Here is a 24,729-nt window from a genome sequence, read left to right as displayed (position 1 = left end):
CCCAGCTCAGTGCTCAGGTGTTCATGTGTACAGGGAATTGAACCTGGGCCTCCTACATGCAAAGCATACTGCAGCCCACAGAACTCTCTTTCCAACCACAAAGTCAGATATTTTAAATATCTTAACATAACCAAACTATTTTGCTTTACAAGAAGGCAACAATATATTAGATTTTTAAATAATACAGACTATTACTTAATATGGTTCTGGAGTCTATTTTCTGTAATGAATGTTTTCTACACAGAAAATTTATTAATTACAGAATAGACACATTTTCTTCACATCATAGATACATAATTAAAGACAAAACTATATGAATAATGAATAAAAAGATTTGTTTTTAAACTGACTAAATATACTTTCTATCTTTATCTTGAAGACATAGTGATTCTGGCAATAGGTCAAACTAGGAAAAAATGAGGGTCAAGCAAGATTCTCTGCAAATTCTTATTTCTCAACTCTCTAACTTAAATATGCAACATAGTTTGCTGAAAACTACATGATTCAACCTCTCCGATTTAGTTCAAATAAGGTATTCTATTTTAAGAGACTTTCCCACCCATTTCTCATTTTTCACATTAGGGGAAAAAGGAAGGAAGATGCTGTTCACAGGCATTGTGCTGTCACAGCTAAGGGTGGCAGTTAATAAGCAGAGTGTGCCTGCAGAACAGCCCATTCCTAAGATTTATGGTCATGAAAAAGCACGAGCTCTGTGTTTCCTTCCATTGACTAAGGAACCTGATAATGGCTGGAGTTCTTCATATGATAAACCTCTTGTATTTTCTGGTCTTTTTAGTAAGTTTCAAGTACTAATTTATATGTAAATACATACAATTGAAAAAACTTTCCAGGAATCACTATCCTTTTACCCAAATCTTCACCCTCAGACTTGATGAGCACTTGACAAATTACATGATAGAAAGACCCAAACTCAAGAGTTGCAGAGATGAGGTGGAGTACTCTTTAAATTCTCTACTGATGGATAAAATACATAATTAAATGGTGCATTAATGAATCAATATTCTTAATTAGAGACCCACCTTATGTTGAGCAAGTTGTGTTTTTATTTTGTCTGGATCATTGGCAATTTCAAGCTCAGAATCCAGAGACTTTTCTGACTCTTCAAGCCACTCCATAAGTTTACTCCATGCTTCATAGAACTATAAAAGAAATTCACATTTTTGATAAGATAATATTTAGCCTTTGGTATATTAAAAATTTTAACATAACGAATAGTAATGGAAATGTTAAAAAGATTCACTCAAAACACTGTAGAAAAAAGGAAAATGTAACAAATTACAAAATGTCTTATAAAGGCATAGCTTTGGTTGTTGTCCCCATAGTCGCCTGCCATAGCTCATTTAACAACATCAACTTTAAAAACAATGGAAATGAGCCTAGAAGTAGGAGTAGTAGCATACACCTGGTCTCATTTTTTTTCCCTTAACATTAGTTCCCAGAGAATTTCATGTATTTACACTGTCGAACAGGCTTATTACTTCAAAGAAGTTTAAATCCCATGTTAAGATGAAGGGAAAAAATAACCAGAAGAGGAATGGATAAAATTTGTAAATTGGTTTTAAAAATAAAAATAAAAAGAGAAAGCCCAGTAGCCCCACCCCAAACCCACCAACTTCCTGGCAGAAAAGCCATACAGCTCCACTTCTAAGTCTGAAAAGAAAATGGTAGCTGCTGAATCCTCTGGGATAGATTGGCCCAGGCAGAACACTGAAATATCCAGCTCCTGTGATAACTTCTACGTCATTGCTGAGTTCAGCAATTTCCTCAAAAACACTTTGAGTTCAACACCAGTGATAAAAAAAAGGGGGATGGGAGAGATGGTACCACAAGGAAGGTTTTTGACTTGCATGCCACTGACCCAATATCAATCTTAGCACCCATATATTGTCCTATAAGCCTGCCTGATTCTCTCATTACAGAGCCAGGAGTAAACACTGAGCACCACCAGTGTGGTCCCAAAATAAACAAACAAAAACCCCAAAGAAAACAAACAAAAAAACCCCCAAAAAGATCCCACCCAAATCCACCACTGACTGGGGCAAAAGAATGGTTAAATCAAAACTATGTAGTAGGAGTAGTAGTAGTGGGTACCTTTTTCTTTCCTGGAATACAGAGAAATGCAATTTTATTTTTCCCCTATGTTTAAATTAGAACAGAGTATTATAGATGGAGAAATTAAGGAAAGTATTTGGTAAAATTTATTCAATAAATTTATTCAATTTTCTAGATTAAAATAAACAAAAAAAGCAATCTGCTACAGATTTAAACAATCTAGCAAAATGCTAGAGAAGAAATGAATATTAATCAAGAATTAAGGGTAGAGTTTCAAAGAGGTGAGGACTATGAGCATTTTCAAATAGAAAATGATCTTTCAGAAAGTTGTCTCCAGAACTAAATGCCTGATAGCTATGAGGAAAGTTTGACTTAGAAACTAAACAAAAGTTAACAATACAATGAAGACTGACATCTCATTCTGACCATAGAGTGGCTGTTGAAAGGACAAAGCAAAAACCATCAGACTCAATAACTAAAACACTGAATCTCTTTGGGCCTTAATTATAATACTTTATTTATGAAACCCAGCCATAGTTAATAGTCTCTTCAAGATTAGTCCCCAGAGCATTAAAGTGCTGCCAGGGTATGTCATCGCTTAAACAATAAGCCACCACTCTTTCAGAAAATAAGCACCAGGACTTCATGTAGTTTCCTATGATGAAAGTCGTTCAAAAATATGCACAAATATCTAAAACTGGAATTCTTTTCTTTCTAAATTCAGAAAATCTTATAAAGTTTTACCTGCTTGGCTCTCTTTCTTGCTTCATCCAGAGATCTTCCTCTTTCTACCAACCTTTGAACAACTTTCTCCCATCGACTCTGAACACTGATCAGTAGGTTCTTAATTAGGACAACATCTTGTTTCTGACTAAAGTATTTCAGGTGTGTTCCATTTTTTTCCAGTTCAATTATTTGCTCACGGTGAGAATTTACTTCATTGGCAAAAACCTTTCTCAATAGAAAAGGGTTATAATTAGAATGAAATAAAAAAAAAATGGGTCTTCCTCAAAAAAGTAGCCTAGCATCCTAGACTGAAACTATTAAAAAAAATCAAAACACCAAACCTGTCCTTTGACAATAAAACAGCCTATTACTGGAAAAATTAAAAAAATAACAAACTATTCACGTGAATGACAGTGTACCTTGTGTTCATCGATTTGAAATAAGACTGTATCCAAGATAAGACTTGGCCGAGAGGCTACATTAAGGGTCTGTTCAGCCTGTGTAAGCCAGTTGATAAAGTCTTGGAGAGAATTGTGGAACTCCATTGCCAAGTTGAGAGCCTCTTCCAGTTTAGTCTACAAAGACAAATTAGTTTTGTATTTGGTGATATTTAAGACGTCTTATCCCCAGTTTAATAACTGTCTGTTATCTACACTTTATTTATGTATGACCCATACTCCATAAAGTTTATGAATCTAATGAGTTTTTATTAAAATACTGGCAAAAAACCCCCTTTAAATACAATAAATTTTACATGCACTAAATTGTGGTTTTAGTTTGGGACAGTTAAGCACAGAACATAATTATTAAATAAATTTGACAAAAGACACCCATAAAATTAATTCTGGGGATCAAATTATATTAAAATACATTGTGTAGTGACAGTAATAGCATACAATATACAGTCTACAATTTTTCTTGTAGTATTAAGATTTCTTATCCATAGCTGTGATTTTTAAAAAATGGAAAAAACATTCAGAATTTAATATAAATTTTAATTCCTGTGATTTTTTAAAAAATGGCAAAAACATTCAGAATTTAATATGAATTTTAATTCTTTCTTAGGATTTTTGTTAGATAAATGATTATGCATAAAATCCTCTTATTCTCTTGATATCTTTCTACCTTACCTCTACATACTAAAGCCCTTCAATTAATAAATGCACTTAAAACTGAAATTAATAATGCATACTTGAGTGGACTATAGTGGTAACATTACACAGAGTAACACTTGATGATATACCTTTCTATATCTTTGAGTAGAGTCCATTAATTGTTCTTCTATGTTAACACGAATACTTTTTAAAAGACATAATTAAATTTCCAGATTATAGCATGAAGCATCTGAATATAGATTGTTAAAAAATTATTCTGACATTCTACTCAGAGATCAAATAAAGCAAAATCTGTCAAATTAAATAACTAAAACATTATGTCATATTCATAAAAGTACATACTTTCCTTTCATTGAGCTTGGTTTCCACTGATTCCCATTTTTCTTTCATGTTATTTATGTCTTGGTCAATATTTGTTTCTGCAGATTTGGGGCATCTTGTAAGCATCTGCTGGCCTTTCTCCATAAGACTTTTATATGTTTCTTCTTTTAGATCAAAGGCAGCACAGATTTCCTAAATTGAAATATCCCTCCAAGTTATATCATTTTTAATAATTCTATTTTTCCAGTTTATCAACCTAGATCCCTTATATATTCTCATATATGTATATATATCCTATATATATTTACAGCCCTAAGCCATGGTATATTAAAAGCCCAGACATAAGTTTTATCTAGTGTGTGATGCCAGGGATTGAACCAGGGCTTCACATATATAAGGCAAGCACTCAAGCAACTTCCCTGATTCTCAACCTTTCACTGTAAAAAAATAAAACCTAAAAACCTAAAAATCCTAAAATGCCCTTAGACACTGAGAAATCTCAAAAATGGTGCAACCATTAGCAATCACATTTGGCCTGCCATGGTTTGTGAAACAATATTTTAAGTGTTACTGTACAGTAACCCATTCTAGCTTTATGTCCTGGGATGAGTTATATGACCTCCCTGACCATCAATTTCCTTCTCCATAAAACAAGGAGCTTTCTAATTCTCTCCTCAAACTATTATAAAATGACTACTGCTTTTTCATACAATTTAACTCTGTGCTCAGAAGACATATATGTTTTGTTTTGGTTTTGGGGCCACACCCTGTGAAGATCAGGGGTTACTTCTGGCTATGCGCTCAGAAATCACTCCTGGCTTGGGGGACCATATGGGATGGTGGGGGATCAAACAGTGGTCCATCCTAGGTCAGCCGCATGCAAGGCAAACACCCTACTGCTGCACCACCGCTCAAGCCCTAGATAAAAAGTTAAGACACAGTATATAGTAAGACATTTTTAGTGGAAAAATCATAACATAGAAATAATTACAGTGTTCCAGACACTCATATGTTTATACTACAACATTTAAGTCTCTCCCAGAACATTTTTTTTTATGACCTGGGCTTCTCGAAGAGATCAATTTCTTAATCTGAACTCAAAGCTGTTGTCAATAAGGAACATACCATGTGGGCATTAAGCTGCTCCCTGGCTGTTTCTGGTAAACCTCCCAGAGGTTTGGATGCCAACAGATGACGCTCTGTGTCAGTCAGCCACTGCTGTAAATCCTCAATTTCACCATGGAACCCTTTAGCCTGAAGTGATAAGAATTTTAACCATAGACATGATCACTTTTGAACAAAAAACGAGTGTCAAGCAATCTCAGTCTACGAAACAACGAGTGTCAAGCAATCTCAGTCTACGAAACATCTCTCTGCTTTCTTAATAATGGTCCAGAGTGAAACTTTGCCTTTTTAATCTTCATTAGTAGCCCTCTCAGAAATAGCACTATTATTTGAAAATCTACAGAGCTCCTTTCTCATTGGTCATGTTCTTTAGCATACTTAATATTCATTCCTTTCCTTAAGGTATAAAAATTAAAGCAGAAGTCTATAAACCAATGGGAGAATTTTATTCTATTTTGATCTTAAAGACAATTTTCAGATTTTATTCCTTATTCACCTGATGCAAGGCACCATCTAGTTGCTGTTTCCTTTGTTCTGTTTTCTCCAAAACCTTTTGCCACCGTTGATTTAAAATCTCCAGCTTGTTCTGAAGATTGCTTGCTTCTTCTCCTGCACTTGATTGGATCAGATCATTTCCTGCTTTATTAACTGTTTCCACTGTGGACTGATGGGCTAATACATCATTTTGGAGAACCTGAAAATATTACAATAATATGGTATTTGCTAGTTTGAAATATGTCAATAGTGCTTTGAATTAACTAATTTCTTAAATTATTAAACTTTCTCAAGCCAGATCATCCATTTATAAAAATTTTTATAGTAATATTTTTAAAAGGTGGTCTTCTTTTTCCTGACTTTGAAGCTTTCCTGTTTTTTCCAATAATACAGCAATATTTTCAGAAAAAAATTGATTTTTGCTTGTTATCCCTTTTTAAAAAGCCTGCAATTGATATTAAATATCTACAGATTATAATATAATTATAAAGATATTTGGAACTCAAAATATTAATTTTCAAATATATTTCTAAGATGTATGGTGCCATATTTTGCAAAGAAGCCTATAGAAGGACAACAAATACCACAGAATGATTTTCACTGTTTCTCAGGGATACTCAAACTCAGCATGCCAATGCTTAACTATTCTAATTAGAAATTATATAGAGGGCATGTGTACAAGATATTCTAGTAAGTAGTTATCATTTTTTAAATCATATAAATATATGGTTGATAATAGTCAGATATAATAGCCCAGGAAAAATAATGGGCAGAAAGCAACTGTAAGTCTAATTCTTACATTGAAAAGAATTATACTTTAGGGAGAGAAAAAGTGGGGCAGAGTGCTTGCTTTGTACATCGGCAATCTGTGTAGGCTTGACAATAAAACCTAAATGGTCCCCAGTGCCTGCCAGGAGTGATCCTGGGTACAGAGTCAGAAGTAAGCCCTGAGCATGGGAGCCCTCTCCCCCAAATTATACTTTAAAGAAAAAATAGAGCTTAGTAAGAATTTCCTTTTAAGGAGACTGTATATGTTCAAGAACAAAACAAAAATTTTCTCTAATTTTACTAAGAAGGATAATACTTTCCTATGATCACTGGCTTAGTAATAGGAAAGAGAAGGAATATCAGTTCTCCTACTGAAGACATTCCACACCTGAACAAAATGCAAACTCAGGGGATTTTTAGTGAAGAGCATCAGGACTGGATTCTTTCTTTGCTGATGTATCTGGTGAGAGATTTATTCTCAAAAGTACTTATAAAATCAGCTGAACATAAAAGTCATCTTTATAAAAACTGAAATATGTTAGGAAGAGTATATTTCAAAAAGAGTTTCATGTTCTTCTGGTCAAAACATAAAACATGATTCTATAAAACTCATTCTTCTAAAAGGCTTGAGTCCTGCTAATGTAAGGCAAAGTCTTAGAGCTAGAAAATCATAAGACAGAAAGATTCCCTCCTTTTTTTCTGACTTTATCACTTACAAGTGATAAAGCTTTCGACCTCTGATAAATAAATGGAAGGAGAAATAACCTCCACCAACTAAGTGGGCCTGCTTATTATGTTTTCCTGCACAGACTATCTTCTACAAAGTTCCTATCACTGATGTGTGTAGAGGGAAATGGTAAAATTATAAAAATGTATATACTATGAACACCAGTTTTTATGCAGTCTAATTCTTGCTCACAGCAAAAATATAAATAATATTAATGATGCAAAGTAAGATCTGTTTAATTAGATACGATTAGAAAATGACTATACATAGAAACAGTGTCAAGCAAAGGAAAGAAAAACAACTTTAGGCAATAATTATTGTGAAGAAAAGTGTAAAAGGAAAAATCAAGAATAGTAAGTTATATATATATATGTATATATAATAATCTTAAGGAATTAAAATACTATTTTAAAATGCTACCAACTATGCAAAATAATCAATGCTTTTCTGTTTAAGAGTCATGAGAGAAAAAATAAAGAATCAGGAGAAAACTATTTCAAGTTAGAATTTAGGACCTAATAGTAAATAAGATAGCACTATTAATGTGAATCTTTAAGTTTTATGAAAAACTGTGGAATGTCAGGATAAAACAGAGGTCCCCAAATTTCTCTATCCTACCATCCCCTTTACAGAAAAAAATGACAGAAAAGAAACATGGGAGGCAGAAAGAGACGTACATGATGCTTGGCAAGTTCGATCTCAATGGCCTTCGGGTCTCCTCCCACAGGCTTCTGTTCACTTAGCAAGCCCTCTGTGTGTGTCAGCCAGGCAAGGAGTTCATCCAGTGCATGCTGGAACTGACCCAGTGCTAACAAAGCACCCTCCAACTTATGCTGTATGAAAGTAAAAAGGAAGAAAATCCATTAGGAACTTCATATGATTAGTGACCTATATTTATAAATCAAGAGAAAAAAAAAACTGTGTGCTGCTTAACTCTGTAAAATATCAAGTCTGGGGGCTGGAGCAATAATGCAGTGGTAGGGCATTTGCCTTGCACACAGGACTCAGGACCTCAGTTTGATCCCTGGCATCCCATATGGTCCTCCAAACCAGGAGCGATTTCTGAGTGCATAGCCACGAGTAACCCCTGAGCATCACTGGGTGTGGCCCCCAAACCAACCAACTAAACAAAAATATCCAGCCTGTCAAATCCTTCCACTTTTTTCACATTATAGTAATACTAGCTTATATACCATTTTATAGATTTCAAGAATATGAAATTCTATTTGGCATTGGTAAATGTTACAGTCTGATCCCCACCAATAATTTCTATCCACAAATCTTTTTCACATTTTAGCTTTAAGGGCTTTTGTATTTAAAACAAATACAGATTTATTGGTGGAGATAAAAATGACAAAGCTAAATATCCAAGCCAAAGTCAATAAGAGACCCAAACTATAACAATCCAAACTCACAACAGGTCTGTTATTTTGGCAGGCCAGGGGGAAAAGAGTGGTGGTATAGAATGTTCTCTAGGAACATTGGTGGAGGAAGGTTGACACTGGTGGTGGAAATGGGCCTGATTCACTGTTATGTCTGAAATCCAACTTCGTAAATCACAATGGTTTCAATAGAATAAAACAAACATGGGTTATAAGATAAAAAGAATTCTAGAAATTCAAGGAAGTAGGGGCTTCAAAAATTGTGTACAAGTAACTTGATTTTATTTTTTAATTGCATAAATATGATACCAAAATTTATTAATAAAGGTCTTGTTATTTACCTGTCTGTTGATGATTCTCTCATCTAGGCTATCCCAAATCAATTTCAGTTCCATTAATGGGTCTTGAACAGTATGTTTGTCACTCTCTTCTGTAACTTTCTTCAGCAAAAGTTCAGCTTGATGGTTCAACCTTTCCATTTCTATCTGTTGTTGATAGGCTTCTGACTTAAATTGCTTTTATATCAAAGAAGTATACAAATAAGTGATTTATAATATACACATTTGTATATAAAATCACATTTTAAACAAAAATTGTTGGGGTAGGTACTGATTCTAATTCATACTTTTTTATTGGGAGAGTGAGGAATAATAAAATCCAGCAGAGACTTTATCAAGAAAATTAAACTTCACATTGAACTTATTCCAGTGCTTATATATACTCAATAATACTAAAATTATAGAGAACTGTACATATTAGCATATATGAAAACCAGACAAAATCTGATTTTTTTCTATTCAATAGCATATACACATCTTGTATCCACTGAACATTTTGTTTGCTATATGTTCTGTGCTATGTTCATTAATATTTAGTTATTTCTGTACATTACTACTGCTCCTAGGATGACATCATTGTCTCTTCAGTTTTCACTGACATTGAAAATTTAATAATCTTGGGTTTGCCAAACAACACAGGTTAGTAAATAGTTGCTTATGTAATCAAAAACTTTTTCATAAACTATTATAATCTGTAAAAGCAAATAACTTAACTGTAAATAACAGAAAAGCAGTGACTTGATTTTTTAAAATATAAAAATAATTCAAAGAAACCAACTATAGTAAATGAAAAGTTATCTTCAAAGAGTTCAAAAGTTGTTATCCACCACAAATTTACAAAGAAAGTAATTTTACCCCTCATTTAAGTTAGTGATGTAGATGTGAGACCTGCCATGTGTTTAGTACATGTTTAGACCAGATAAAATGGAAAAATGCAATACAGTGGCAGGAATAGGAACATTATTCCCCCTAGTCCCTTTTCCTGTATTGTGCTTAGAAATAAAAATACCACACTTTTGAAGTAAGAAAATAAGTTTACATAAAAAAAGATGAAGTCATTGAAAATGACTCAATAATGGAGACTAAAATTAAGCAGGAAATAGATGATCCCAATACTGATAAGGGATCATCAGCATAAGGATTTCTGAGAGAAAATACTTTAGTCATTTTCACAGCTGGAGGTCAAGAATCACTAAAGAAAAAAATACTAAGGAAAGCAGATGGAAAACAACCAACATTTTAAATTAACACAGTATCTTAAAATCTTGGATAGCAAGTAAAATCTTGCTTCTTTAAACTGTTGGACTCAATGAATTACACTGAACATGACTAAAGGAAATTAAAATGTGATGTGTATATTTATATATATCTCAACAAAAATGACACAACTGGATAATAGTTATGAAATCCCTACACTGTGTTCTGCATGTGCATAATAACACACATCTGCATACTTAAAACACACCATACCTCTATCTTGCTCCTAAGAGAGGAAACATCCATATCTGGATGATTGTAAGCCAAGTATTAATAGTGGTTGCCTCTTGGTTTAACATTTTGAGTGGCTTAAGCAAAGATTAGCTGCAGAGATAGTTCCAAAAAGAAAAAAAATCTGGGAGTTGGTTTATTTAATGGTGCGGTGCTATAGTAAATCCTCCATACTCAGGGGTTTCTTGAGAACTATTGCATATTTATCCATAGTGAAGAATTTTTCTTGAAAATAGCTGCTGAGGTCACGGAGCATTTCTGGGGAGCTTCCAAAATTATCTTTTTGCTTATTTATACTTTGAGGGTTTTATATAATGGACAGGGATTACAGTATTAAGAAAAATACTAGTATTATATTTGATTTATTTGATGATTACTTAAACATTGCTTTTAAACCAGCTTCATAGCCAAAATATAATGCTTGTTATACAAAATTAAATGAGCTTCATGTAAAGCACAAAATGAAACAAAATTATAAAAATGTCATCTTAAACAGTGAACCCATACCTTTAGCTCATCAATCTGCTGTTTGACAGTTTCAAGATCAGTTCCAATTGGAGACATCGAAGCTAATTTGCCACCAGCAATATCTACCCAGTCGAATATGGCCTGAAAAAACATTAGTCCATAAGTTGTTATAATAGTACTTTGAGATTACTGTAGTACCAAGTTTTATAAGAAAGAACAATTATTCATCTACAAATATATTCAGGAATGAGACTCTTTTGTACAAGAAATCATGACAGCTTGCGTAAATATAGTACTAGTTTAAGGCATAACCATGATCGAATATCTCTTCATGTAGTTAGTGGCAGTTTCCCACATCCTCAGGATCTGTTAAGTATAAAATTTTAGTAGACAAGTCTTTGTTTAGAGGCCATGTAAGAAAAAGGTTATGGGGATTGTTGGTCTTGATACCTCAACCATATAATACCTTGTGGCATTGTTTTTTTTGCATATGCACATTAAAATGGGAAAATATTACATATGCAAACAAGCTCTTATCTAATAGAGATAGGAACTTTTTTATTTTTATTTTTTTTGGTTTTTGGGCTACACCCGGGCGCTCAGGGGTTACTCCTGGCTATGCACTCATATTGCTCCTGCCTGAGGACCATATGAGATACGGTGGGGGGGGTCGAACCTCGGTCAGTCCTAGGCTTGTTGGTTTCTTTCCTACACCATCACCAGGAATAAGAATTTTAAAAAGGCAGGCTCCACTACTGCCATAGTACCGATGTACTCCAAAGATAGTACTTAGGACATCCTGGCATTCTAGGAACAGCAATAGTCTGCTTCTAGGGCAGGATTTTCTGCAATGCTACCTAATGTGAGACGAAACCAGAAGATGCTATCTATACACCACCTGGCCTCTGACATAGAACCTGTACAGAAACCAGGATCTGTAACTACAGAAACATGACAGCAACAACTCTGATGGTGAAGAACTGTAACTGGGTCCACAGAATGTCTAAGGGGTTGGACAACCTAGTAGGCCTGGAGCCTGGAGTTGGTCTTATGCCAAAATACTTCAGGGGTGAGATTTCCCTGTTTTTAGGCCAAAGGTTTTTCCTTCCCATATTTTTTCGTTCCTATATTCTCCCATATTTTTCTGTACCTATGCAAACAACAACTGCCACACACACACACACACACACACACACACACACACATCTTTCTTTTCTTAGTGCATCTACTCTCTTTAAAAAGAGCGTACTAAAGCTTCTGCTACTGTATTAACAACTTTATTTGTGATTCAATAATTTTCATGAATATAACTGCTAATTCTCCTTTTCTTTTCCAATGCTCTATTTTTTCTCCTATTTATGTTTTTTATTTTCTTTATATTTTTGATAACTTCTCTTTCTAATTTTGAAACAAATGTATTATGATCAGTTATGTCAACTATGATACATTTTCTGTAAATAAATTTATTTTAAAAAATGTACTATTTTAATGCTCACTTTAAAAATAGTACTATAGAAAAACAATTGTCCCCCCAAAATATTTTATATTAAAGTCCAATTATGCATCCAAATTTGCAAAGCAAATCTTTTTTTGAATAGAATTGTAAAACACTGAAACATAAAAGTAAAAAAAAGAATCCCCTTTGGAAAAGGAGTAACATATTCAAGAAGTAAACTTTCTATGCTCTCTATGCATATACGTACACTATAAATACTAAAAGAAAAAGATTCATATTCAATTTTTTATCCAAATAAGCATTAAGTTTGTAATTCAATACTTGAAAAAACTTATCTGGCTCAACTAAACTCCTACATATTACTTTTATTAGTATTAAAATTCTTTTTTTTTTGGTCCACACCCGTTTGATGCTCAGGGGTTACTCATGGCTAAGTGCTCAGAAATTGCCCCTGGCTTTGGGGGACCATATGGGACGCTGGGGGATTGAACCGTGGTCCTTCCTTGGCTAGCACTTGCAAGGCAGACACCTTACCTCTCGAGCCACCTCACCAGCAGTATTAACATTCTTACCATTAAAATTAAACCTATTGTTCAGGGGGCCAAGAGATAGCACAGCGGTAGGGCATTTGCCTTGCATATGGCTGACCCTGGAAGGACCCTGTTCAATTCCCATCCCATATGGTCCCCCAGCCTGCCAGGGCAATTTCTGAGTGCAGAGCCAGGAGTAATCCCTAAGCGCCACTGAGTGTGGCCCCAAAAACAATCAATCAATTAATCAATAAATAGTTAAAAAATAAGACTATTATTCTGAACTGTAACGGAGTTCACGCTCTCCTAGTTTTCTCTTCTACTTTACTGGAAAAAAAACCCTTAGAAGCATTTTTATTCATATTTTTCACTTTAATGAAGTAGTGGGAGCATAAAGTGTATTTTTTAAAATAAAAGACATTCTTGCAATAATTTTCAGAGACAAAAGAGAGGAAGGCTAGAAGTTTCAGCTCACTACATGAAGCTCACCACAAAGAGTGTTGAGTGCAGTTAGAGAAATAAGTATACTGAGAACTATCATAACCATGTGAATGAATGAGTGAAGTAGAAAGCCTGTCTAGAGCACAGGCTGGAGTGGGTTGGGGAGGAGGGAGATTTGGGACATTGGTGATAGGAATGTTGCACTGGTGAAGGGGGTGTTCTTTACATGACTGAAACTCAACCACAATCATGTTTGTAATCAACATGTTAAATAAAGATACTAATTTTAAAAAATAACCCTTGGAAAACACCTGGTATTTTTCCCTTTGTCATCAATAAATTTCAAGAACCTGGATCCAGAGCAACAATACAGTGGGGGAGGGGGAATGAGGGTGCTTGCCTTGTATGCAGTTAAACTGAGTTTGAATCCTGGTGCCACTATGGTTCCCCCAGCATCACCAGGAATAATTCCTGAGTGCAGAGCTAGTAATTCCCTGAGCACTGCTGCATGTGAACCCAAAACAAAAAAAATTTGTTTAATTCAATTAAAAAAAAAAACAACTCCAAGAGTCACATGTGGAAAAATAAAATTTACTTTTTAGTAAGCCTTTAAACCTCTGGAGGATTGCACATCTAGGCAAAGCTTGTAATAGCTATTTAATAAGCCTTTTATTTCCACAGGGAGGTTGCTACCTGTGTTTCAGGATCTCTAATGGGCTAAGTTTTCATGGCAGTGGTAAAGAGACAGTGCAAGTCAAGTATTAAACCTGTGGCCTCCTACAATTAATGTTGCCTGAGGTCAAATGGCTCTCAGAGGTGGAAGTATTGCACAAGAGGGTGACAACCAAATGACTTTTCCAAAGGTAAGTGAAAATTATCATGAGGCTTTAAAGACTAAGTATGGAAGCCTGGTTAGTTAGTGGTCAATGATCTCTCACCAATAAATTACCACTAAGATTAAAAAAAACAAACAGGGCCAGAGAGATAGCACAGCCCTGTTTACCTTGCAAGCAGCAGATCAAGGACCCAACGTGGTTGGTTAGAATCCTGGCGTCTCATATGGTCCCTGTGCCTGCCAGGAGCTATTTCTGAGCAGATAAGCCAGGAGTAACCCCTGAGCACCACTGGGTGTGGCCCAAAAACCAAAAACCAAAAACCAAAAAAAAAAAAAAAAAAAAAACCCAAAAAACAAAAAAACACAACACACACACAAAAAAAAAAACAAACAAGGGATGTGTATATCATCTGTAGTGAGTAGTTTAGATATTTCCAAAGTTTAAAATACTATTTAACTGCATAAAGTAAAATTAGTGATATTTTTACAAATATAGAAATGGAAAGTCTTAATGAAAAGGAAAAAAATGCTCTCAGCTCAACTTTAAAAATCATATTCACTTTGTATTAAGGAAATAGTAAGGCTTTTTCCATATGTAGGACAGATGAAAAATTGAACTCTTACAACTTGTTAGGAAATGAAATAAATGGAACAGAGGAAGGTAAGGAGAATAATATTCCTGTGTTGATCTCAATTAGTAAGAGTATCAGTACTTTAAAAAAAGTTTAGAAAAAAATGGCTAATTATCTGAATGAATGAGAACATTTAAAGTTGTGAAAAAAAAAACTTTTTTTTTTTTTTTTTGGTTTTTGGGCCATACCCAGCGTTGCTCAGTGGTTAATCCTGGCTGTCTGCTCAGAAATACCTCATGGCAGGCATTGGGGACCATATGGGACACCGGGATTCAAACCAACCACCTTTGGTCCTGGATTGGCTGCTTGCAAGGCAAACGCTGCTGTGCTATCTCTCTGGGCCCCAAAACAACTATTTTATAACACAAAAAGATTATGACCTAATTAGAAATCTATTTTTACTTCATGGTAACACTTGGCTTTAAATCAAATTTCTTTTATTTCTGATTTTATTTCAACTTAGTGATATTTTTAAATGTTTAGTTTATTCCTTTCATATTATCCCTCTTAACTTTAGAACAGAACTCAGATTCAGCTCCATTTTACTGTTTATTATTGAATCATTATAAAAAATACAGTGTGGGAACATTTATTCTTATTTAAAAAATAAAAATATTTCTCTCAAAGTAAAGTTCAGTGATTGTATGGTAATGTTTTGGAGGTATATATAAATCTGCACACATCTCAACTGTCAGAAATATCTTCTAAAGATTAATAAGTATAGACTGCATACACACTTGCGGGTCTGATGTGGTGCCACTGTTTTGTAAAATTGTAGACATCAATTAGCATGACTTTTACTAGCCAAGACCAACCAGTAGACACTGTAATTCCCTTACCTGCAGTCCATCCTGGTACTGAACAGCAGCCTGCATAGCATCCTTCAGTTTGTCAATCCGGTCTTTCCAGGCTTTGTTTAGAGAGTCCCATGCTGAGTTTAACTGGAATATACATATGAGAGTCCTTTTAGTATTCCTTGGGATCAACATTTCTGCCAATATGCTTTGTTAACAAATTTTTTTAATAATTCCTGATGAAGGGTAGAAAATAATCTTGATATACCTCATCTATACTTTTCTTGACAATGGGTTTATCAGGTTCCCCACATGCAGTGATGAGTTCAGAACCCAGGTTAACAACTATGTCCAACTCTTCTTGTAATCCTTCTATTTCTTCTCTTATGGCCTAAAATAAGAAATGGTAGACTTAAAGTTTTAAGAAAATCCATACTGAAATTAAAAAGATTACAATAAGCTGTTAATAGTAGATAATTTAAAAAAAGTGAAATAATAGTTCACTTTTTTTCATTTATTTCTACAATAAACTTTTCAATAATAAATAGGAGATGTGCTTAAAAATCAACATCCTATGAGTAACAGACACCATATGTCTATTATAAAGACAACAATAAAGGATGAGTCTGCAACAAATATCAAAGTAAATATTTTTAAACATCATCAATACTGAAAAGTATTAAAATAATAGAATGTTTTGCTTCTCCAAAAGACCAATTAGCCATTAAATAAGCGAAACAGTTGTTATGTAAAACGAGTTCAAAGACCACACAGATTAATGCATTTGTTAAAAGAAAGTAAAAAAGAAAAGCACAACATAGCTTCCCAATTTTTATTTTATGTCACCAACCTATGAGTGGTAAACTATAAAATTATGATGACAAAGTATAGTTTCCATTTTTGTCCTTTACATTCCCAGCTAAATATACTTATTAATTTAATGATCATATTAAAAGCATGAATGAAGATTTAAACCAGACACTGGAGACCATACAGGTACCAAAGAAACATTAGGAAACAGAGACATAATTGATCTTAAGTCATACTATGTGTTCAGTCCTTTGCACAAGAAAACAAACAGGGGAGGACAAAGAGAATAACTTTGCTAAAGATATAAGATGTTACAAGGAGGTAACAACTGAACTGAACCTTGATATTTAAGTAGGATGTACCCAAAAGCATTTTAGGGTAGTAAGGAAATGAAATGGACAAAAATTCAGAGGGTAGAATGTCACAGCCTTAACAGAATTGGAATCTTAATATTTCCAGAGATAGTCAGAAGACCTGCTAGCATGTTCATAATCTTAGCGTGGGTAGATGATCAAAAATTCCTGAGGAAATATTACTAGCAGGCCCATCCAGAAGTCTTTTCCCTCAAGTGAGGATGACTGGAAGAGTCCTGAGAACTCTCATTAATAGGCCTACTGAGGCTTCCCTCTCAGTGTGGATTATTGAATGAGATGATCTGTTAATGAAACTGACATTCTGCCTTCTTTACTATAGACACTTAATTGATACATATATATGTATATATACATGTATATACTCCCTACTGCTGTGTACAACATAGTAAAACCTTTCTCATCCTAACACAAGAATTTTTACAGGCAAAAGAGTACTCATTAAATTTATCTTTACCTGGAATACTCAGCATCAAAAAAACCCACGATTTTTCTCTCCTTGTCTTTAAATACATAGCAGTTTGTAACAGAAAGGATTGTCTTGCTCCAGGGACTTCCCCTATCTGGAATACCAGCTAACTAATTTACTCTCCAAAAAAGGTTTGGCCAGTATAGCACTGGGCTACTGAATTTACTAGGTATAATTCTATACTCTTTCATCTAAGTTTTATCTCTTTCAAAACCAGAATTTAGGAAGTTAGTCTTAGCCCCTAAGCTAGAAACCTGTTCCCTTAGGTAAAGGAAATTTGTTAAAGGAAACTGGCTTCTTGCTACTCTCCTAATTTACATCAGTATGACAGCTAGGGCCAGGCCAGAGACAAACTACTCGAAATGTAAAAGTCTGCCTTCCTTTTATCCTCTGGGCTCCCAACTGAACTATATTTTATTCCAAGATTACAAAACACCTAGAGACTGTGTATTGTTTTAAAGATCAAAGTACATTGATAAGTTTCTGTTGTACTTAACAAAGAAAAATGTGACCTGTGACACCTGTGATTAGTGTTATACCCCTTATAAAAACCCCTAGTTTAGATATTAAACTCAGATCACTGTTCTCCATACACGCATTGTGTGTGCTCTCAACATTTCTTCATATTTCACTGTACCGGCCTGTTTACTCACTTCCCTGAGGCGGATTCATTTGAAATCTTCTGGCGCTGCCGGACAGAAGCCACTGGCAGCAGTAGAAAGTGCACATATGTTGGGTGGGGAAGGGAGACCTCTTTCTAATTATTAGAAGGGAAGGAGCTTCATAAAAAAACAGTAGGCACATATGGTTTTCGAAATAGACACATATTAGAGTAATCTTTTTCTAGGGAGTTTGGACAGATGCAGCTGACAAAAATTTCCCTGAAGGTGGATTAAACAGATAGATACACCCAGTAGGTGAAGATTCAGAGAAAATTGTCTGCAAGGCTTGAGCAGAGGAAAACTCTACTCTGTGTGCAGGTATACTGTTTTGTGTAAGGTTAGAAACCAAAATTTGAGAATAAAAGCAGAGCAGAACCTCTGAGAATAGATACCATCTAATTGAAAAATGTTGGCACATCCACTTTTGGACTCAGATATACATTTTATAGAGAATAATTACATATACTTACTAAAGGAATCTGGCTTTCATTATATGTTTTTTTTAAACCTGTAAATGAGATTTTCTGCTTACCTCGGCTGCCTCTTGCTGTTGTTTCACTACTGAGGGATCGATTCCAGGATCTTCTAGGTCACGGATGAAATCCTGAGTATCTTTAGTGGTAACAACTAGTGACAAGTGATCACACCAGAACTTTTCTGCTAATTCCATTACATCCAGTAGTTTGGCTTCCCTTTCTTCCATCAGTGTATGTATATTTTCCCAAATGAAAATCATTTGGTCAAGCTTATCTTGAACAGCTATGGCAGAAAGCATTATCAAAAAGACAAAGCATTAGTCCAATTAGGCAAACAAAGCAAGTGCTCCTATTTGCTATGAACCTAAAACTGGACCAAAATTTTAGTTGACTCTAGTCTTGGTTTCACTGGGCCCAGTAACCTTTTGCCCAGACAAAAGCAAGATCTGAGGGTATCTGACTTTCTCCTGAATGGAGTCCTTTCCTGAAAATACAATTGAGCTCAGAGTACAGCCAAGTTCACCAAGTTTCAAATTCACTAAGGCTAGTCTTAACTCCAAAGAAAGTGCTATTATCACTGAGGGATATTCTTTGTGTTCTCCTATTCAAGAATAAGTTGCATGTTTTGTCTTAACAATGTACGAAAGCTTGTTGCCAGAGCATTTATCATAGATTTTATTTTTTGAAATGAGAAAAAGTTCATTGTTCCTGTGTACCTTTGGCAGATATGTCTTTATCAGTGCCCCCAGATCGAGCAATCATTTCCTCTCCCCTCCGTTTCAGAGTTTCATACAATGGCTGCAGCTTCTCCATGTCTACAGACACATTCTTATTTTCACTGATTTGCTCTTTAATCTTCTCTACCTCTGCAGAGATTGAGGGGGGTTGCCTCAAGCGCTCCACAATACGTTCCAGGCTCTCCAGGATCTGGTCTATTTTGTCATGAAACTAAGAATAAAAGAAAGGATAATTTATGGAGGGAAATCTAACATACCATATATAAAGACTCACTAAGCTCATCAATTTAATGCCATGAGAACTAAATTTTAAGTTTTCTTGTCAATATAACTATAACCATCCAAAGTATTTCAGTATTTCAGTCAACTGTTACATGAAGGAAAACATATTGAGTGTTTTATTATGAAATATATACATGGATTATATGTAATTGGATTGATTAGCATCTTGTTTATTGTTTAAATCATTAATCTTAATTAAAATTAATCACGATTAAGAATCAATCAATCAATTAAATAAATTAATTAAAGAAGAGATAAGTCAGGTGTTTATTCTCAAAACATTGTCTTAATTCAACTTTACTAATTTGATATCCCAAAAAGTTAAACTCCCTTAATGAGAAATACTTGTAAAATTAACATAAAACCCCTACAATATTGTAATAGAAGTTTTTATTTAATATAGCACAGATATATGATCAGATTCATAAAATAATATAATTTAATTCATAGATAATAAAGCAAAATTATAAAAATGTATCCCCTAATACACTGTCTTAAACATTAAAGGAATTATCACTTGGGATCAAAAAATATGAAATACTCTAATGCCAAAATAGCTGAGGAAAGAAAAATCAACCATTTAAAAAAATCCTATTTTCAGTCTTCAAAATAGGAAAACCTGTAGGTAATTTCAAAATCAATTACTTGAAAAAAAGGTGTTTCAGAAAAGAAAGACTGTCAATTTCTAACTCTCTATATTATTTGTTGTACAACCTATTAGTCTTTCTTCTTAATGGCTGCCTGGAAGAACTATTATCAATGATGTTTTCTTTTTTGTCTCATCATGGTAAACAGTGCATTCTCCTCTTGATGGAAACTAATATAAATATATGGACACTGATAGCAAGTGTATATTTCTTAATGACTGATAACTCTTTGCCAATGTAACTATATGCAGGAAAAATATATAAGGACTAGACAGAAGTAAAAACTACCCCTACAGGCATCAATACTCAATAGTTTCAATAGTAAATAAGTTTTGTTGAAATTTTATCAGGAGATCAAGGAAAACATCTTTTCATGCTTTGTTATTTCGAAGAACACAACCATACTTCTGTGGTATATGGTTACCTGAGTTGACTGAGAAATGGCTTCATCCAGAGCCACAGCTCGCTTTTTGACATCTTCTTTAATTTGACTGTAAAGGGTGTCAGCTGCCACATATTTCTCCTGGATAGAAAAGCCTTCCTCTGGGCTTAATTCCAGTAACTGTGGCCCAGTTTTGTTCATCTTATCAATATGAGGCTTGTGTTCGGCTATCAACTCTCGCAGTTGCTATAACAAATCAAATAGCATCTCAGTATCTCAGGGTTACACCTCCATATTATAGCTGTCCATTCCCAATGTTTCCAGCTGGCAAGAAACTCCAAACAAACACTTCCTCATCTTAAGGTATTTAACATGTAACAACAGCTCATAAAAGTCTCTGCCCATAAGAAATGCCTAAAGGCACAAAGACTAAATAACAGTTGGTTATGTTAAAGTCTCTATTTGGGTACCTACAAAACTGGAAATTGAATGAAATAGTGTCTAGCAGTTCCTCATGCATTTCACACCTACAAGGCACATTTTGATAACAGTATTAATCAAGGTTCTTATTACACAAAAGTATTATAAACCAAGCCAAGGTAAACCAGAAACCAAGGTATCTTGGGATACCTTTCTATGCACTCATGATAAAAGGGAGGGAAGGAAGGAAGGAAGGAACAAAGAGAAAGAAAGGGTTAAGGAAGGCACAAGCCACTATTATATATAAACCAATATAAAATGTGTATATATGTATATATAAACTCACATGTACTCACATGTATATTTAAAATTATTTGTATTTACTTTTAAATATTAAATTCAGCAAGGGCAAATAAAAGTTATATAATAAACACTAATTTTGCTGTATTTAAAAATATGTGGCACATGAATATTTTCCATATTATCATTGGGTTAAGAACTAAAATAATTCTTTGATAATAATGAGTGGATATGGAAAACAAGCAGAATAATATTTCTTCCTGAGAGACTAAGATAGACTAAGACATTTAAACTTAGAATTCAGGGTCTCCACTGAGGAGCTTTTCTTTAACCAAATACAAAACCATCCCCAGGGGAAGATATACCTTTGCCTATATTTTTTTCTAGGCTGGTCTACATCTGCAGTGAGGAGCCTTAGATTTGTACCATATTACCCATTGAGGAGGAGCTCTTTGCCTCATTGGAAAGTATGTCTCAAATGATTTGCCTCCTAAATAATTGAGGCAATGATTTCATAGAAGCATTAATTATTTCCAACTAAAAAGAGATAGGGCACTTTATTTAAATAACCTTGACCTGGGTTCAATTTCTGACACTACATTTGCTGTCAGAGCCCTCCAGTAGTCATCCCTAAGCAGAGAGCCAGAAGTAAACCCTGAGGACAACTGTGTGTGGTCCAAAAACCAACCTACCAAAAACTCAATTTCCAAAAAAATATATTATATTTGAAGTTTGGACAAAAGATTTAAAAAAAAAACCACAAACTCATTTTAATACAAGTTGGGGATTATAATCTAACATGATATGTATATAAATATACACACATACCCACATATATGCATATATGAAAGTCATGTTAGCAATCCCGCTCCTTGGCAGCCCTAGCTGAAATTAATTCATAGCAACAAGCAGCATTGTAATACTTTCTAATAATCAATGAATGTCACAGAAAAATAAAATGTTATGTAATTCTGGCTTCCATATTTTATAAGGCTCAATAAAGTTAAATAAACTAAATGTAATATCTTTGCTGAGATTTAACTTTCCTAAAGTCTATCTTGCATGCATTTGATACTGGTTTGATTCCTAGCATCATATAGACCCCTGGGCATCGCAGGATTGAGTCCTCTAGATCCCAAATACTGTGAGGGTCACAACCCTAGAAGTCAATCCAGCACCACTGGACTGGGATTGCAGTTGGCCAAAAATAATTGATGGGACCTCTGAATCTTGTAAGCAATACTTAGCACAACAAAAGGAACTGAAAAGAACTGCTTTGCCTCGTATGTAATAAAACTTTACCTGGCAACATACTGTAATAAAAATCTAGTCACGTTAGAGTTAGTATACACTTGGTTAAAATGACCTTCTAGTTGACAATATTGTGATGAATTTAATTAGAAAAACTGAGTTATTTGGCCACAAATATTTTTCTTCCCTTTATGCAAAAACTCATATATTTTGAGTCAGAAAATTATTAAAAAACAAGGGAAAACTAACAATTTTGAAACTTTCTTTCAATTATGATCCGCACAGTTTGATGCTATCCTAGAAAAAGTTTCTTGAGTCAATTCAGATCAAGGAAATCCATGACATATTTAATTTTTAAAATAATATCTTCATTCAAACACAGTGATTACAAACATGACTGTAGTTGGGTTTCAGTCATAAAAAGAACACCCTCTTCACCAGTGCAATCTTCCCATCATCAACGACCTCATCTCTCCCCTCCATCACCCCTACCTGTATTTGAGACAGGCTTTCTACATCCTTCACTCACTGACATTGTTATGACAGTTCTCAGAGTAGTTATTTTTCTAACTGCACTCTTTGTGATGAGCTTCATATTTTGAGCAGGTCCTTCCAGCCCTCATCTCTGAGAATTATTTCAATATATTTTATTTTTCTTAATACCTATAGATGAGAGAGACTATTCTGTGTGTGTCTCTCTCTGCCTCTGACTTACTTTACTCAGCATAATAGATTCCATGTACATCCATGTATAGAAAAATTTCATTGTTTTATCTCTCCTGATGGCTGCAAATATTCCATTGTGGATATGTACCACAATCTCTTTAGCCATTCATCTATTGAAGGGCATCTTGGTTGTTACCAAAGTCTGGCTATTGTAAATAGTGCTGCAATGAATAGAGGTTTGAGGAAGGAATTTTTGAGTTGTATTTTTGAGTTCCTAGGGTATATTCTTAGGAATGATAAAGCTGGATCAAATGGGAGCTCAATTTCCAGTTTTCCATAAGGGCTGAACTAGATGACATTTCCACCAGCAGTGAATGAGAGTTCCTTTCTCCCCAAATCCCCACCAGCACTGATTTGCATCTCCCTAATGATTAGTGATGTGGACCACTTTTTTCATGTGCCTTTTGGTCATTTGTATTTCTTCTTTGTCAAAGTGTCTGTTCATTACTTCTCCCCATTTTTGATGGGGTTAGATATTTTTCTTGTTAAGTTTTGTCATTACTTTATATATCTTAGATCTTAGCCCCTTATATGATGGGTATTGGGTGAATAGCTTCTCCCATTCTGTGGATGGCTTTTGTATTCTAGGTACTATTTCCTTTGAGGTGCAGAAGCATCTCAGCTTAATATATTCCCATATATTCCCATCTGTTTATCACTCTTTCTACTTGTTTGGAGAGTGCTGTTTCATCCTTAAAGATGCCTTTAGTCTTAATATGATGGAGTATTTTACCTACATGTTGTTCTATATACCTTATGGTTTCCGGTCTGATATCCAGTTGTATTTGACCTTTGTGTAGTGTGTTAGATAGAGATCAGAGTTCATTTTTTTGCAAGTGGCTAACCAGTTTGCCAACACTACTTGTTGAAGAGGCTTTCTTTGCTCTATTTTGCATTTATTATCTTTTTATCAAAGATAATTGATTGTATAGCTGGGGAGCATTCTCTGAATACTCTAGCCCATTCCACTGATCTGAGGGTATGTCTTTATTCCAATACCATGCTGTTTTAATAACTATAGCTCTGGTGCTGGAATGGTGGTATGAAGTGGTAAGGTGTCTGCCTTGCAAGCGCTAGCTGATCCCCCATATGGACGTCCCATATGATCCCCCAAGCCAGGAGCGATTTCTGAGCACATAGCCAGGAGTAACTCCTGAGTGTCACTGGGTGTGGCCCAAAAAAACAAAAAAAACAAACAAACAAATAAAAAGACTATAGCTCTGTAATACTGTTTAAAGTTGGGGAAAGTGATGCCTCCCATATTCCTTTTCCCAAAGATTGCTCTAGCTATTCATGCGTATTTATTGTTCCTGATGAATTTAGGAGTGTTTTATCCACTTGTTTGAAGAATGTTATGGGTATCTTTAGAGGGATTGCATTAAATCTGTACAATGCCTTGGAGAGTATTGCCATTTTAATGATGTTTAATTAAATTTTCTATTTTAATTCTGCCAATCCATGAGCAGGTATCTCCATTGGTAC

At 34.5% G+C, this 24,729-nt stretch overlaps 1 protein-coding gene across 3 annotated transcripts in view; it reads right to left on the bottom strand.

The window, feature by feature from the left end:
* The window catches only part of DST (dystonin), a 541,070-nt gene that overhangs the window by 54,502 nt on the left and 461,839 nt on the right, over window positions 1–24,729 (bottom strand). For all 3 annotated transcript variants that reach the window (XM_049776729.1, XM_049776730.1, XM_049776727.1), the window contains 14 exons: window positions 20,593–20,796; window positions 19,219–19,450; window positions 18,559–18,785; window positions 15,983–16,105; window positions 15,760–15,861; window positions 11,066–11,167; window positions 9,074–9,247; window positions 8,028–8,183; window positions 5,857–6,054; window positions 5,361–5,489; window positions 4,257–4,427; window positions 3,219–3,374; window positions 2,818–3,024; window positions 1,041–1,160 (listed from right to left, as the gene is read on the bottom strand). In XM_049776729.1, the coding sequence (XP_049632686.1) occupies window positions 1,041–1,160; window positions 2,818–3,024; window positions 3,219–3,374; window positions 4,257–4,427; window positions 5,361–5,489; window positions 5,857–6,054; window positions 8,028–8,183; window positions 9,074–9,247; window positions 11,066–11,167; window positions 15,760–15,861; window positions 15,983–16,105; window positions 18,559–18,785; window positions 19,219–19,450; window positions 20,593–20,796 (2,301 nt within the window). The remainder of the gene's footprint in view (window positions 1–1,040; window positions 1,161–2,817; window positions 3,025–3,218; window positions 3,375–4,256; window positions 4,428–5,360; window positions 5,490–5,856; window positions 6,055–8,027; window positions 8,184–9,073; window positions 9,248–11,065; window positions 11,168–15,759; window positions 15,862–15,982; window positions 16,106–18,558; window positions 18,786–19,218; window positions 19,451–20,592; window positions 20,797–24,729) is intronic.

The sequence above is a fragment of the Suncus etruscus genome, chromosome 7 (assembly GCF_024139225.1).
Source record: "Suncus etruscus isolate mSunEtr1 chromosome 7, mSunEtr1.pri.cur, whole genome shotgun sequence".
In the NCBI taxonomy this organism is placed as follows: domain Eukaryota; kingdom Metazoa; phylum Chordata; class Mammalia; order Eulipotyphla; family Soricidae; genus Suncus; species Suncus etruscus.
The sequence above is the reverse complement of the archived record's forward strand: the minus strand, read 5'-3'. Positions and strand labels throughout refer to the sequence as shown.